This window comes from Bombina bombina, chromosome 12 (genome assembly GCF_027579735.1).
Source record: "Bombina bombina isolate aBomBom1 chromosome 12, aBomBom1.pri, whole genome shotgun sequence".
In the NCBI taxonomy this organism is placed as follows: domain Eukaryota; kingdom Metazoa; phylum Chordata; class Amphibia; order Anura; family Bombinatoridae; genus Bombina; species Bombina bombina.
Genome location: NC_069510.1, coordinates 20709342 through 20725726, shown reverse-complemented (window position 1 = coordinate 20725726; position 16385 = coordinate 20709342). Strand labels below are relative to the sequence as shown.

General features: G+C 34.8%; 1 protein-coding gene across 2 annotated transcripts in view; it reads left to right on the top strand.

Annotated features, from left to right (window-relative positions):
• The window catches only part of LOC128643237 (collagen alpha-1(V) chain), a 236618-nt gene that overhangs the window by 204651 nt on the left and 15582 nt on the right, over nucleotides 1–16385 (top strand). For both annotated transcript variants that reach the window (XM_053696224.1, XM_053696223.1), the window contains exons 45-63: nucleotides 32–85; nucleotides 173–280; nucleotides 846–899; nucleotides 2246–2353; nucleotides 2447–2500; nucleotides 2847–2954; nucleotides 3074–3127; nucleotides 3373–3426; nucleotides 3936–3989; nucleotides 4285–4338; nucleotides 4424–4531; nucleotides 4657–4710; nucleotides 4834–4887; nucleotides 6058–6165; nucleotides 6529–6582; nucleotides 6771–6806; nucleotides 6922–6975; nucleotides 8444–8702; nucleotides 11778–11890. In XM_053696224.1, coding sequence (XP_053552199.1) covers nucleotides 32–85; nucleotides 173–280; nucleotides 846–899; nucleotides 2246–2353; nucleotides 2447–2500; nucleotides 2847–2954; nucleotides 3074–3127; nucleotides 3373–3426; nucleotides 3936–3989; nucleotides 4285–4338; nucleotides 4424–4531; nucleotides 4657–4710; nucleotides 4834–4887; nucleotides 6058–6165; nucleotides 6529–6582; nucleotides 6771–6806; nucleotides 6922–6975; nucleotides 8444–8702; nucleotides 11778–11890 — 1542 coding nt within the window. The remainder of the gene's footprint in view (nucleotides 1–31; nucleotides 86–172; nucleotides 281–845; nucleotides 900–2245; nucleotides 2354–2446; nucleotides 2501–2846; nucleotides 2955–3073; nucleotides 3128–3372; nucleotides 3427–3935; nucleotides 3990–4284; nucleotides 4339–4423; nucleotides 4532–4656; nucleotides 4711–4833; nucleotides 4888–6057; nucleotides 6166–6528; nucleotides 6583–6770; nucleotides 6807–6921; nucleotides 6976–8443; nucleotides 8703–11777; nucleotides 11891–16385) is intronic.

Here is a 16385-nt window from a genome sequence, read left to right as displayed (position 1 = left end):
ACTTTGCAAACTTATTTAATTTTATTTACAGGGTCCTCCAGGTCCATCTGGTCCTCAAGGTCCCATTGGTCAGCCAGGTCCATCTGTAAGTAACATTTTAATGGAGTGTGTTTATTAAAAAGTATGCAAGTATCTATAGGCTAAGTTATTGAACCTTGGATTTTCTTAATAGGGCGCTGATGGAGAGCCTGGTCCGAGAGGTCAACAAGGTCTTTTTGGACAGAAAGGTGACGAAGGTCCTAGAGGTTTCCCAGGCCCACCAGGACCTGTGGGATTGCAGGTGACTTTTTTTGTTTGTAATCAGTACTGGAAAAAAATAACATTGTATGCAACGTAATATTATTAACATGAGTAATGCTTGAGTTGTAAAGTCAGAATTATACTGACTGTAAGAGATTGCTGCTATAATTTATAATTTAAACTGCATTTCCATATATTAATAGCTGAAACGTTATATTGCTATTATACCTGGTACAACATATAATTAGTTTGAAACATCTGACAGTTTCATGCATGCTTAATGTCTCTTTTTACCCCAGATATCTTTCATGCTCTGTAAATCTTCCTCTTCAACTGTCTGTGTGTGAAACATCCTGTAAAGTCAGGTAGCCGAGCAATTGCACTGTGTTTCAGCTCAGATAATAGGACCAAAAAAGCTTTGGGGCAGATCTTAGCTTCTTTCAAGTTGCTATAAAGCAACAAACAACTTAAAAATCAATAACTGTTGCCTAGTGTAAAAGATGTTTCAAACCACTCTCAATACATTTGAAATAATAAATTGTATACATTATTTATTTCTGCAAACTAATACATCAGATTTAATTTTATATGATTTTATTTCATAGGGTTTACCTGGACCACCTGGTGAGAAAGGAGAAACTGGAGATGTTGGTCAAATGGTGAGTATTTCTATTCATCCTAAAGAATCTTTATATTGTCTGTTGGAAACATCCTAGAACTTTGAAGTCGGCCTTTAAATCTCTATGGCAACGTTCATTTTCATGGTTTATGAGAATGTAATGGAACAAGGTTAAAAATAACCAAATAGATATAGAACTTAGTCTTTAAAAAGCTTTTAGACTATTATATGACTTAGTTGATAAACTCTCTGACTAGGGCTTGAAATGTCCACTGTCTTGACCTAGAAAAATATTACCCTGCACAAGTAAGAAATTTGACCTTTTTCTTCTTTGTAACACTGAGTGGGCTAGTCATTTTTTTCTCCTAGACTAGTAAACTATTGTGATATTTGTAAGCACTGTTAATAGAACGATTAATGGTTTTTAATAAAGCTAGTTCATTAGCAAAGAATCATATTTTTCATCTCTCAAAATAATTTATTTAAAGACATTTAATATCTTAGCCCCATTTAACAAGGAGCAGGGCAGCCAAGGCTCCTAGACAAGCACCTGTCCCCCCCCACTGTACCCCCCCCCCATTATCGCATAACCAATTGTGCAAGAACAGGAGTTTTCTATTACCCATGTAGGATCAGTACAAGAAAGAGGTTAGGAAGTAGTTAACTTAAGTCCTCTACTTCTAAACTTGAAGTTGTAGGCTCACCCGAGCAAGGTTGTTGCTTCATACAATTGTAATAATAATCTTAGTGTCCTATCCCAACGTTTCCTAGAATAAAGGACTGATTTTTGTAAAGTAAAATTTGCTGCATGTGCTAACAAAAATATATAACTAATAAATAACAGTTCAGCATATTAAGAGCATTTTTAAAAAGTAATCAAAAGTTTTGAAGGAAAAAAATTAGAGTAATTTAGATTTTAAACTATCAGCAAGTGCATTTTTTTGTGCACAGCTGGTCGGAGGGATAGATTGACTGATTTCTATTACAGAAATATCTGTTTTAAAAAAATACATAAAATAACATGCAGAGGGAAAAAAATGTGAAATAATAATAAAAAAAAGAATACAAAAATATTAGTGTACTGTTACTTATTTTCAAAAATGTATATTCAGGATTCCAAAGGTCATAGTTACTTATGTTAAGGTAACAGTTTCCATAATGTTAATTGGACATCTGTGTAAAATGATGAAACAAAGAAGGAAGAACAAACAATATTGTACATACAGTGAAGCAATAACTAAGCTTTGGAAGGTTTTGAAGAAAAAATAAACCCAGTTCTGCCTCTGGAAGATATTACTTATACTGAGCCAAGAAGTGTTCTATAACAATGCAATCATTTGAATGTTGTCTGATTTATATGCATTAAATGGCCATTTTGTATTCCAGGGTCCTCCTGGTCCTCCTGGCCCTAGAGGTCCTTCTGGGTCCCCAGGGGCTGATGGTCCACAAGGTCCTCCTGGAGGAATTGGAAATCCTGGTGCTGTTGGAGAAAAGGTCTGATATTTTTTTTTTAAGGCTACTGGGTTACACATACATCATTTGTAGTCTTCAGTGACTCTAGATTATGTTCATTTGTCATGTTTACAGGGCGACCCTGGAGAGTCTGGAGAGCCTGGTCTTCCTGGAGAACTTGGCCCACCAGTAAGTGGAAAATCATACATACTTAGTGCTTTGGTGTATTACCAAAAAAAACAGAACCCTGATTACTAAAATCTGTCATTTTAATTTTGTCACCTATATTTAAGCTATCAATGGCAACAAACCTGGAAAAAACTAAAGTCTGAAATTTAGTTCTATAAACTTAATAGCCTATTAACACTTAACTTGAAGGTAATATTACTAATGTAAAAACACAATTACATATTCAAATAAATTAAAAAATGTCCAACATTATTCTTTATTGTCTTGGTGTTTTAGACACTAACTTAGTAATTAAACTCTTATCTCAGTAAAAATGTTTTTTTAAGTTTTCTTCTTTTCTGTATAGGGTCCTAAAGGTGAGAGAGGAGAAAAGGGAGAAGGAGGACTTCAAGGTTCTGCTGGACCTCCAGGTCCTAAAGGTCCTCCAGGAGATGATGGTCCCAAAGGAAGTCCTGTAAGTGTCATTGTACAGCACACCATCTTCCTAGATGGAAGTTATCACCTAGGTTTTGTTAATAAGCTTAAAATAAATATTTTCCTGGGAAGTAATTGCTTGGACTCTATTTTGTGTAGGGTCCAGTTGGATTCCCTGGTGATCCTGGTCCTCCTGGAGAACCTGGTCCTGCTGTAAGTATCAGACCATCACTAGTTGTAGAAACACCAACCAATACAAAGTAGGCTACACTTTTTAGAATAGAATACACTTTTTTAGATTAAGATTAATTTTGCTCTGGATAAAACATAGCATTGATGATGTTTTAAGATACTTTACATTAGAATCTAAAGTTCACTATTTAGTGCTAGAAAAATCCCATTTGTATTGTTATGAATATATCATTGTGTTAACAAGTTTTCTTTTATTTTAATATTAGGGTCAAGATGGACCACCTGGTGACAAGGGAGATGATGGGGAATCTGGTCAGCCTGTGAGTTCCTCAATTATTATCTTCTCTTGAGTCCAACTATGAATATTTTGCACATTAAATATGTTTAATATAGAGAAATTAATATATACGCTAGTAAGAACTGGGGATATCTTTTAGTGATTCACTATGTAGGGGGGCTGAAGGAGGTTCAAGAATTCTCCCTTCTGCAATTGTGTTTTTTTAAGTTCAAGATTAAGAACCAACTTGATTCTTTTGATGCCAATGATCTATCATGTTTAAAATGATATCCAGCATAAGTGTAAAACAACTGACTACATTCCACTGTATTGTCAGACATTTTTCTGAACTTCTGAATATGCCCATGCCATCATAATATATACTAATAAATCAGAAAACATGGTTTCAAGATCTAAATACTTTTCAGCGAAAGAAACCTTTAGTTTTTGAACCTTTCATCTTTTGAGCTAAAAAAAAATCCCATGGTCCTTTAAAACATCACCATAATATGAAACCTCTGAATTTTTTATACTTTCTTTTCACTTTTCCAGGGATCACCTGGCCCTACTGGAGAACCTGGCCCATCAGGTCCACCAGGAAAACGAGTAAGTTAGCTTCAACCATCTGTATATCACTTTCATCTTCTCTATTCCTGTTTTATGCTTTATTCATGTGTTGCGTTCTTTATCTTCAACCTTTCATTTTAACACTTTTGGGCCTCCTTTACCGCATTAGCCATACACATGTGGTAGTTAGATGTGTCATTTTTGTTTTCAACACATAATTCACCAATGTTTTCTTGGATATTAATTTTGCTTTTATAGATTCTAGACCTGAGGTTGAATATATCACTAATTCAACTGATATGTTAATAAGTAAGGATGTTCTTATCTTCTATAGGGTCCCCCTGGTCCAGCAGGTCCAGAAGGACGACAAGGCGAAAAGGGTGCAAAGGTATGTGGGGGGGTTTCTAAATGGATTAAACTATGATGTTGTAGGTAAATGTCTGATTTACTCTGATGCATATTTTGTTTCATAGGGCGAAACTGGTTTGGAAGGTCCATCTGGAAAAACAGGTCCCATTGGTCCACAAGGAGCTCCAGGAAAACCAGGACCTGAAGGTTTGAGAGGAATTCCTGGACCTGTGGTAGGTGTTTCTTTGAAGATTGTGTCTTGAACATTGAAGAAAATCTTTATATCTGTCCATCTACCTTCTCTCTCAAGAAGTGGCTTTATTGACCCTCTGATAAAACAATTTAAATGTATTCATAGGGTGAACAAGGTCTTCCAGGCTCTCCTGGTCCTGATGGACCTCCAGGACCAATGGTGAGTTGCTTATTACAAAATTATTATCTACTAACCCTGCACATCTAAAATCTGTTATCTGAAATCAATTCCTGAAAAAGTTTTAAGGGTATTTGTTTATTTTTATTTATTTACTTATTACAGGGCCCACCAGGACTTCCAGGTCTGAAGGGAGATTCAGGTCTCAAGGGTGAAAAGGTATCTCTCACTTATATTACTTATTTTAACTGAATTTATACAGTGGAATATTTGTCATATATATATGTATATATATATATAGGAAGTAAATGAAATTACTAGATTTTATTTATAGATGAGGTCAAATTTCCTTGCAGAAATTTCCCCGTTACAAAAATGTTATCCAAATGGTATTTTTTCATAATAATGGCATCTCACAGACTTAAGCTAAAATTATATAGTTTTTTTCCTGATCCAAATTATTCTTGGACTTTTAGAGAAAATATTGACATCAGGTATAGTTACCCTTGATAGCCTGCTATGTTTTATTGACAAAAACAGTCCCCTCTCTCTGCAACACCACATATTTGCTTACCATCCTAACTGGGACATACCTTGGACTTGTAGCAGGACTCAGTTTATTAGGAGTCTTAATTTCTGCCCTTTAATACAGTAAAGTAACTGAAAAGCAAGTGTTCTGCATGTGGAGTACAGTCAGTAATAGGGAAAAAAACATTGGATTATTAGGGAACCAAGCAATGAATCAATGAATGTGGACTTGTAATGTTTTTTTTTAAATTGCATAAATGTGAAACCATTAATACAACTTTAGTGGGATAAAAGTCACAGGTCTGGACATATCTTACATTTTTACTAATGCAAACCTTCTCTTACAAAAAAAAAATAATCTCTCTATCTTGAACCCATATTTTGTTCTTTCTAAACCCATAGATTGCACGGTGGTGCCAGCAATAGGATTAAATGAATAGTTATCCCTTTTGGTACTCAAATTTAATCTTCAACTTACTCAAGTAACTCAAGTTACTCATTCCTGGTTTTACTCAATCTCTTAAACTTAAATTTTTGCATCCCAAACCATATTTTAGGATTACATTTAGATACAATCAGGTAACCACAAAAAAATATGACTGTAATGTATCATAGTTTGAAGTGCATAGCTAAACCACCATAAATTGATAGCTAAAGAAAACATCTTTTATAGAATTAGTTGCTACATTTGACGATGATGTCATGCATGGTGACACACAGGTATTCTCAAGATTGTTCAACAGTGAGATTTTGGTGTCCAATCTTGCAACTGTAATATTGTAATTGGATAACTTTTCTTCTAGATGTGATCAACAGAATCTAATATGTGAATGTTCCATTGTTTCTCTTCATTCCATGTAGGGTCATCCAGGTTTGATTGGTCTTATTGGACCTCCAGGTGAACAGGGTGAAAAGGGAGATCGAGGTCTTCAAGGTCCCCAGGGTCCACAAGGTTCTAAAGGAGAACAGGTGTGTGTTTTTTCTACAACAGCAGCCAGCTCTGATTTAATCACAGTTAAATATCTAATGCAGAACTGTGCAGAATTTTCCAAGTTAAATAATAATTTGGCAATAGCAAAAGTAGGATGAGTGGGAAAAGTTTCAACACATCCTAACGTTTGATAATTAATGTTTGCCCCTAATACAATTTAACTCCCTACAGAGTATTAACCTGAACTACAAATAAGACCTTGACTGTATTTTTTCAGTAGAAAATAGCAATGACACATTAATCAAATTAAACATCTTACAATGATAAGAAAATTATGTGTACACTGTATTATTTTTACTTATAAATTACATGTATGACAAAGAAATTTAATTATTTTTCAGGGTATCCTTGGTCCATCTGGACCTTTTGGTCCCCCTGGTCCTCCTGGCTTACCGGTACGTATTAACCTGATACATGTGACTAAAGAATTTCCATAGATATGCTCTTATAAAAGTTGCCTTTCATGTTTAATAATTAACAATATGACTTTCTTATCCACATACACTCATTTTAAAGAGATATTTGTAAAGTACAAAAATGCAAGACAAAACCTTCTATTATTAACGCTAGTGTTATTTTTCAGGGGGGTCCTGGACCAAAAGGTGCTAAAGGTTCATCCGTAAGTATTTCCTTCCATTTCTGGTGTTAGAATTTGCTGGTTGACTAATACTTTACATTATTATCGTCACTAGACTATTTTTATTCTCTTATTCACCTCCATGTTTTATTTGTAGGGTCCAACAGGTCCAAAGGGTGAACTTGGAATTCCTGGTCCCCCTGGTCCTCCTGTAAGTATTAAAGTCAGAAGTGTGGATTATAAATTAAAAACACCTAACATCTTTGTACACAGGAGTACGTTGACAAATAACATAGGGATTGATTCCAATTTGCCAGTCCCGTCAATTTGCATTTTTTTAGCTCCCAAGTTCTGAGCAATCACAGTCCAAGCAGTAACACCATTTCAGTACTGGAAAAAGTTCAGATCTGATCTGAGCAGATAGCGGGAAAATCACCCATATGATGTACAGACAGTTAAAGCTTTGTTGATTATATTCCCCCCCATCCATGGGTTTTGCACTTTATATCAGCAACAAAATTGACAAATCAAATTAAATACACATAGGGTGTTCATAAAGTGTGTAAATTGCCTTTTCAACATGTTTACAAGTATTCCAAGCTAATTTGGGACAATTCAATTATCTTGCACATGTTCAATACACTCTAAAATGGTCAATGTATGGTTTAGCGAAAGGCAATAAAGAAGGTAGCACTCTTGTAGAAAGGAAAACACCTTTGTTTTCCTTTCTACAAGAGTGCTACCTTCTTTATTGGCATTCAATATTACCATTGGACCTTGGAGGGGGGTCCCTGAGGGTTTGAGCACCTACTCCTTGGACACTTGGAAACCTGGATATTTACTGGCGATTGCCTTGGTGTGCTGATCTGGACTGTGCTTTATCAATGTATGGTTTGGCGTTATTAAACCTGTATTCAGCACTATTATATAGACCCTCGGTAGTGGGTGGGACAGGCATTTACATATTTATATGTATTTAATAGACATAAATCTGATATATTGCAAATTTTACATGACTTTTAAAATATTAAAAGTTTAAAAAAACATAATTAATCAAATATGCCCAGTATAGTTATCATATTCAGTTTGTTTAACACTTCATATAATATCTAAACACCACTCTACCCAATTGCAAAACACCCCATTAACCCATGATCTGATTTCAGTTTTCAGCATCTATTATCAGACTTTGTGGGAACATGGAGATCATATTAAGTGTGTGTTAATAATCTCAACTGTGTTTATTGTGAAAGATTTTGATCACTTTGTTGATGAAAAATAGATCTCCTGTTTTTAAAATATCGATTGGGGGGGGGGACTGAAAGATTGGAATCAAACCCATAGTAAGCTAGGGCCAGCATTAGAAACCCTTTAAATACATTTTAGATGCATTTTTAATTGTGAGTGAACCTATTCCAGTAACACAGTACTTTTTAAACTAATATTCCACATTGTTTACCTGTTTGTTAGGCACCATCCATTGACCCCTTTGTTAGCAAATACTTAGTTGTTTTGGCAATAATAAGCCCCAGTGACCAAAGTAAAAGTCCTCCTTGGACTCAAGGGTGGCTGTGCATTTGATTCATAAACATAACTAAATGGAGTATAGTTTTTGTATGCAGGTTACATGGTAGATGTGATAATGCACCAATATCTAACTACCATGGATTCCATCACAGGGTCCCCCAGGTGAAGTCATACAGCCACTGCCTATTCAATCATCAAAGAGGACAAGACGTAACATTGATGCCAGCCAAGTGGTTGACGATGGCAATACTGACAACTACATGGATTACGCAGATGGCATGGAGGAAATATTCGGTTCTCTCAACTCCCTAAAACTGGAAATCGAACAAATGAAGCACCCACTGGGCACTCAGGGCAACCCAGCAAGAACCTGCAAGGATTTGCAACTGTGCCATCCAGACTTCCCAGACGGTAATAAAAACTAAAGTAAAATTGTTTGATCTTTCTTGTACATAATGGAAAATTACATTGATAAAACAACAAGAAAAAAGTAAAACAAAAAACATTAACAAAACATTTTGTAAAATAATATAGCTAAACACAACTCAATTCCAATTCAAGTTTTAGGATTAAAGGAATGGTTTTATTTATATAAATATGCAAACAATGCTTTAAATATATATATATATATATATATATATATATACAGTATATATATATATATATATATACACACACACAGTATATATATATATATATATATATATATATACACACACACAGTAACACAGTATGTATATATATATATATATATATATATATATATATATATATATATTAATGGAGTATGATCTATATTAGATTACTGGCCATTTGGCATTTGTTATCTTGATGTCTTTGTGGTGTATGTGCCATCCCAGAGGTCCTGTGTTAGCCCCACCCATTCCATTTTTTAAAAGGTACCACAAAGCTCAGCTTTCTGAGATACTTATGGCAATATAGCCTAATTTTCTTACTAAGCATTCTCTTAATTCTTAAAGTTCCTTAGCAGAAATTTAAACCAAAATGAAGCTGAAACATGAATACAGATTTCTTCTAGGGACATTAAAATCAAAATTTAATTTCCCATAAAATGTATATGTGGAAGAAATTTTTTTTTCCCAAGACATTTTTTTTAGTTCCTCAGCATTATAGAGTGACTGGAGTGCTTTTTCCGTGAACCATAACTTTGAATCATGCTATACAGTGATTGCTCAGTTAGTTCCTAGATATGTCCTTAATTGGTCACAACAATGGAGTTCATATAAACTCATGAGGCTTTTTAGCAATTGTACTAACAAAATGATTTTTGTAGTTTTAAAATGACATGTATTTTGTGTGCCAATCTTTTGCAATGCAGTTACTAATTGCTGATAATTAATATAAAATAAATACCTTTTTTTTTAACAAAATAAATATTAGATAGAATAAGTTAAAAACTAATTTTCAATGTATGTATTCCCACAGTAGAAATACTTTGGTGATTGTACTCATGTATTTATTTTCATCTAAAAGAATATATTAAAAAGCTTTAATTTTATTTATTTTTGTTTACTCAAACATGTGGAGTTTTTTCCATGCCCATTAATTGTGAGCATTGAATACCTAAGTATGCAACAGTAGTTTTGCATTAAATATAAAGAGCTTAACCTTTTTAAATACAAACATATAATTACTGCCTTGTATATGCATATGATTATGCTTTGAGTACAATGTCCATTTAGATGCCTAAAAGAGCAAAAATACAATGCTGTAATGAGTTACTTTATTATTGCACTATCGCTAGTTTCTTTGCAACTGCTATTAAATAGTTAAAGGGACATTCCTGGCCAAAAATGAAATGCACTACAATACATTTAGAATGTATTAGGAAAAAAGGGTTCTAGTAAAAGCTGTTACTGTTTTTAATGTGAGCTTTTACAGTGTATGTGTTCATGAAGCATATCTAAATAGGATTCAAGCACAGCATTTTAAACAATGAGGCTTTGCCAATGCAATACAAGACACCACCAGTTCTCTGAGAAGACACACTTTTCAAAATGCTAGTGCAAGAAGCATATTTAGATATTCTTTGTGTGCACATTGTGCACATGGACAGCAAAACCTTTCACTGGAAACAGCGATAGCTTTTATTAGAAGCAGTTTAACAAATGCAAGTATATTGCAAAAATGCTTTTATTCAAAATTGAAATGCACTGACATATGCTTTATTTTTGTCTAGAATGTCCCTTTAAAGTCAAGAGCAGACTTCTCAATGAGCTTTTAGTCTCCTTTAAATACAGTTATTTTTTCCCTCTCTAAAATAACTACAGAGTACAGACAGGACATGTAGATAATCTCAGATGTCTTCTCTCATCTCCGGATGAAATTTCCAGATGTTGCCAAGTTGTCCAATCGTTAGCTTCACTTTCCAGATAATATGATATCTGGAGCTCATATCCAGCAATTTGGCCACAGGTCTTTTATCTGAAATCAAAGATGTGTAAATACTGTATATGGTTTAGCCACAACAGTGTATATTTATATAATGTGCTCAGGTCCCTCTCTTAGCCAATCAGGTTTGTGTAATAGACAAGGTTATTATCCCCGTTAAAAAATAAAGTATCTCAATTATGTTAATGGTTCATATACACAAAACAAACAGTGGCTGAACCACTCCAGCGACATCTCTCTATATTATTTTCCCTAGTTAATTGAATTGCTAGATAAAATGATGTATTCAAAGCAACCATTAGCCTGAAAAGAATATGCAGGCGTTTAAAATGATATTAGTTGTTTAAATATTGAATAAATAAATATATTTTAGGGTGCGTAAAGCAATAGATACTGCATTGTTATACCTTGGGTTTTCTTCTCTGCTGAGGGTTATTAGGTACAGTTATAAATGGGTCTCTAGAGCGGGCAAACAATGACTGTGTAGAGAATAAAGCAGCGTTAAAGAAACATGAACCCCAAACACTTTTTTATGATTAAGACAGAAAATATGATTTTAAACAACGTTCCAATTTACTTCTATTATCTAATTTATTTTGTTCTCTTGGTAGCCTTTGTTAAAAAGCATACCTACGTAGGCTCAGAAGCAGCAGTGCACTACAGCTGCTGATTGGTAGCTGCACATATATGTCTCCTGTCATTGGTTCACCCAATTTGTTCAGCTAGCTTCCTGTAGTTCAATGCTACTTCTTCAACAAAGAATACCAATGGAATAACACAAATTTGCTAATTGAACTAAATTGGAAAGTTGTTTAAAATGGTGTGCTCTATCTGAAACATTAAAGAAACATTTTGGGTTATATATCTCTTTAAGTCTGGAGTTTGCACTTCCACCTTTAACAGGAATTGGAAAGCCCCACATTTTTCAGAATTCAATTATAGTAAAACAGTACAAAATAAATCATGAAAGTACATTGTAAAGTTATTTTGCTACATATAATAAAACGATTTGTATTACAATCTTAAAGTGGTTAATATCCCTTTAACATAGTCATTTGTTATTTTAAAATCTAGGTGAATACTGGATCGATCCTAACCAGGGATGCTCAAGAGATTCGTTCAAAGTTTACTGTAACTTCACGGCTGGAGGAGAATCTTGCATATTCCCCGACAAGAAGTCTGAAGGAGTAAGTTTTGAAATCTCCCATTGTGATTTTTGGCAATCTAATATCTGTAGAGGGTTGGCAGGAGCGTTGTTTGGCAAATAAACGACAGAACACTTCACATGCTGTATTCTAAGATGACTTAATTAATGGTTGTATTTCCCAGGACACCAGCAGTCTGTGGTATCGATTGCTCCATTGTGATCAAAGCAGCTGGCTTTTAAGAACATTCAAAATATATGATCGAAGTACTCTGCTCTATAGGGAGATTTTTGGTTGTGTTGCTGAACTTAAAATGCCTTGGGTAACACTAAAGAAATTGTAATGGCATAATTATACTATCAAAATTAATGATTTACTATTTAAACTAAGCTAGACACAGTTATGGCTCAAATCAAAGTATTGTAAGGGGAAAGTAGTATTAATGTCTTGGGAGCCAAGGAGTTAAAAAAGCAAACAGCAAACCTGGCACCCTTTGGTTGCCAGAGAAGACTGCAACATATGAACCATATCCTTAAAGGGACATGAAACCCAAGATGTTTATTTTGTGGTTCTGATAGAGCATGTTATTTTAAACAACTTTCCTATTTTCTTCTATTACCAAATTTTCATTTATTTTATTTTTTTGGAATCCTTTGTTGAAAATCAGGGACATAAGCTCAGAAGAGCACTATATGACAGCAGTTTTGCAGGAAAGTCATACATACATTTGCACGAACACTAGATGGCAGCACTTCTTTCTGTGTAGTGCTCCAAAGAGACATGATTTATTGAGTTGTCAGATACTCAAACAGCCAAATAAATTTTTGGACAAAATGGATGAAGAACTAATGATTCTTTGACAACATAGATTATTTCATTGTTTGTGTTGCTTGGCACCAAAAAAGGTGCAGGAAGAGGGACGAGGAGTTATATAGTTTGTTTAATGAGCTCCTTTGTTTGTAATGATGTACAGGGTATTCTGACCATTCATATGTCCATCGTCCCCTGTCTTATCCTGCCATTGTAAAACTAATGACTGATGTTAGGGACAGCCAGTCAGGCATTTATTTTTGGATTTTAATCATACAGGCTTGTCCAATCAAGCATTAACTTAACTTATGGAGGTAGGAGACTAGAGGAGGCTCAGGCATTTTAATCACTTTGACTAGAGCTATTGGAGTATGCAGTTGTGTGACTTCTGTGTCTCTGTGAGCTAGTCACTGACTCAAATTCAGTCAGAGAGTTGTATGTTCTGTTAACATTGAAAGATAGTGTAAGATTTTTCTTAATATTATTTGTCTTTATTTTCTGTTCCCATTGGAAATAAATCCAAATTCAATATTCATTCAAAACAAATGCCCACATAGATTAAATTTGGCTGAACCTAACTTTTGGAAAAATCCGAAACTAATCTTTCGCCTCTGCCCGTCTAGTGCTCCAGAGAGATGCACACTACCTACGACAACAACAACTTGGAAACTTTTTTTTTAAATTGTATGCTCTGTCTGAATCAGTAAATAAAATAAAAATGTCGGATTTTATGTTCCTTTCTATCTCTAGCTATAGTTATATTTTGATTGGGATTATTATTATTGACACCATGTAAATGCTAATATTTTAATAGAAAACTAAAATTCATAACCTGATATGACACCACCGACTTGAACACAGTTAAGGGTAAATCACTTGTCTAGTGTAATTCTTCTTCATACAACTGGCTGCCTAAAGAAGAAATTAAACTTTCATTATTCATATTCAGAGCGTGCAATTTAAAAAAAACAAAAAAACTTTATGGTTAACAAGGAAAGGGAGCAAGGCAGAAACGCGTATGACATGAAAGGGACTATCACTGGATGTCCTTTCGATTTTCGGGGAACTATGCTTGTGCTTTTTATATTTCTATACTAAAGGAACTTTTTATTCACCTCTTGGAGTTGCTTTTTGGGATCGGAAGTACAGGGAGCCCTTATTTGCTATCCATGTCTGCAGCCGATTGAGGGCAGTGGCTGACTTCCAGCACCCTCGTTTTTATGCAGCCGCTGGTGTCCGTGCTTTCGCTGAAAAGTGTTTTGGCACCGCACAGAGATCTGTTCAGAGCGCACAATTTTCCTGTATTGTTTTATGAAAATTACTTTGTTCTCTTGGGGTGCTTTATTAAAATGTACTTCCTTTTCATGAGAGCATACTGAGGTAGGCTCAGGAGCCTATATACATCTGGGGCTTGTGTCATGCAGGCCCATTTATCAAAGGGCTTGCGGACCTGATCCGACACTGCGGATCAGGTCCGCAAGACCTCGCTAAATGCGGAGAGCAATACGCTCTCCGCATTTAACATTGCACCAGCAGCTCACAAGAGCTGCTGGTGCAACGCTTCCCCCTGCTGACTCGCGGCCAATCGGCCGCCAGCAGGGAGCTGTCAATCAACCCGATCGTATTCGATCGGGTTGATGTCCGGCGATTCCTGTCCGCCTGTTCAGAGCAGGCGGACAGGGTTATGGAGCAGCGGTCTTTAGACCGCTGCTTCATAAGTTGTGTTTCTGGCGAGTCTGAAGACTCGCCAGAAACACGGCCCTTCAAGCTCCGTACGGAGCTTGATAAATGGGCCTGATGGACTTATGTTTTCTCAAAGAAAACTGGAACAACACAACAAACACAGCAATTCAGAGGATGTATTGTCTGAGCCATTAAGTGCAATGTAATGAAAGCTCCCTGAGCGTTCTCATTGGCTAAAGAAAGATGGAAACTCCTCATAGGAGGGGATTCAATTAATATACATGTTGAAAAAAAGATTTTCACTAACACAGGTATGTAAGTGCTTGATTTATGCTGATGCATCACTTCCCTTTAATTCCTTTTAACTCCTTTACATTGTTGCTTATTGTACCGCACAATGTATATATATGCGAAGCTGCAGGAAGATCCAGCAGTCTTGGCTGTTAAGTTTCAGCTGAGAGCGGGAGTTTCTGAGTTCATGGCTTCTGTCTTCATAAGGAACTGGATCATGATCAGCTTACAAAGTGCCTAATTTTCACTATGTGTTTAACCCCATAGTAGGGGAATTAAACGTATAGTAAAAGTAGAGAATTTGCTTAAAGGGAAATTACATTCAAAATGTCAATTCCTATAAAATATTTAGCCATAAAAAAATTAAATAACTTTGTATTGCACTTATTTTGCTTGCTTTTTCTGTAATTTTACTCTGGAGGGCTGGAGTGCTTTCTATAGAAGTCAGAACTTTGATCTATACAGGAGCTAGTTTATTATTGTTGCTAATTAACCCCAACCAAAGAGGAAAGTTGCACCAGACTTTCTAAGGATTATTTCTAATACATGCTAAGCAATGCATTTAAAAACAGGTATTTTGCATGCAGATCTTTTGAAATACAGTGACTAATTAATAGACTTGTGCAGCAGTGAAATATTTGGTTCGTCTGAATCTTTCAGAACGAATATTCTAGAAATGTAGTTATTCAGATTATTTTTCTGCTGCACTAATCAGTATTTATTTCCTTTTAAATAAAACTTAACACTAAACATTCGTGAAACATTTAAATTAATTTTAGTTAAACGAATATAAATGTTACTTTGCTACAGGTGAAACATTTTAACTTTAGCGTTATACTTACCGCTAGCTTGCTGGAGAGCCGCGCTAATCCCGACTCTTCTTCAGAGAGGCTTGTGCCGTGCTAACAGGAGGCTAAGATCAGCAGATCCCAGGACCTTCTCCTTTAGAATTGTTGGGATTAGCACGGGTCTTCAGCGCGCCAGAGGTTAGTTTTTAACCCCCTAAAGATAATTTAAAGGAAACAAATACTTTTCTTTAAATTTAGTTGACGCATTCGTTTGGATATTGGTTTTGTGACAACAACATGAATATCCATGTTTTCGTTACGAATTCAAATTATTAAAAAAACTAATGCGTAAGCCTACTGATTTCTAAAGCATAAATAAAAAAATATATATTTTAATGTCCTTTTAAATTAAAATGTTTTAACAAAATAGATCATTCTGCTTTCATTTAAAAGTTTGTGAACATCTTGAGTTAGAGAACAATTACAATCCCGCTTCACCTGATCGGTAATTTTCTGTTCTTCTTTCATTTCAGTACCCAGAGGAGAAATATTCAAATATTTATGTTAGCGTTAGCTTCCTTAAACCACATTCGTTAATATATTTAATTGACTATGGATTTTTTTCAGTAATGCACATAATCTTTATTTTAAGTTATGTTAGGCTGGGCAGTAAAACAGACAATATGAAAAGGCTTAATCTGTTTGCCAAAGCAGATAAGTGCAGTGATATGTTCTTTAATGCCTGGTTAACTATTTAGTTATGTTATTTATTATTCATTGCATATGCAAAGCTTGTAAAGTTAAAAGGGCATGTTACAAACCTGTTGTTGCTGAAAGGGAAATCAGAGGAAAAATTTGATTAAAAATTAAACCTTTTTAATAATCCATGATAAAACTTAAAAATCTATTTTATTAATTTCCTATGTGAAAATTAACAATAAATGAAAATGACTAAAAGTATGATT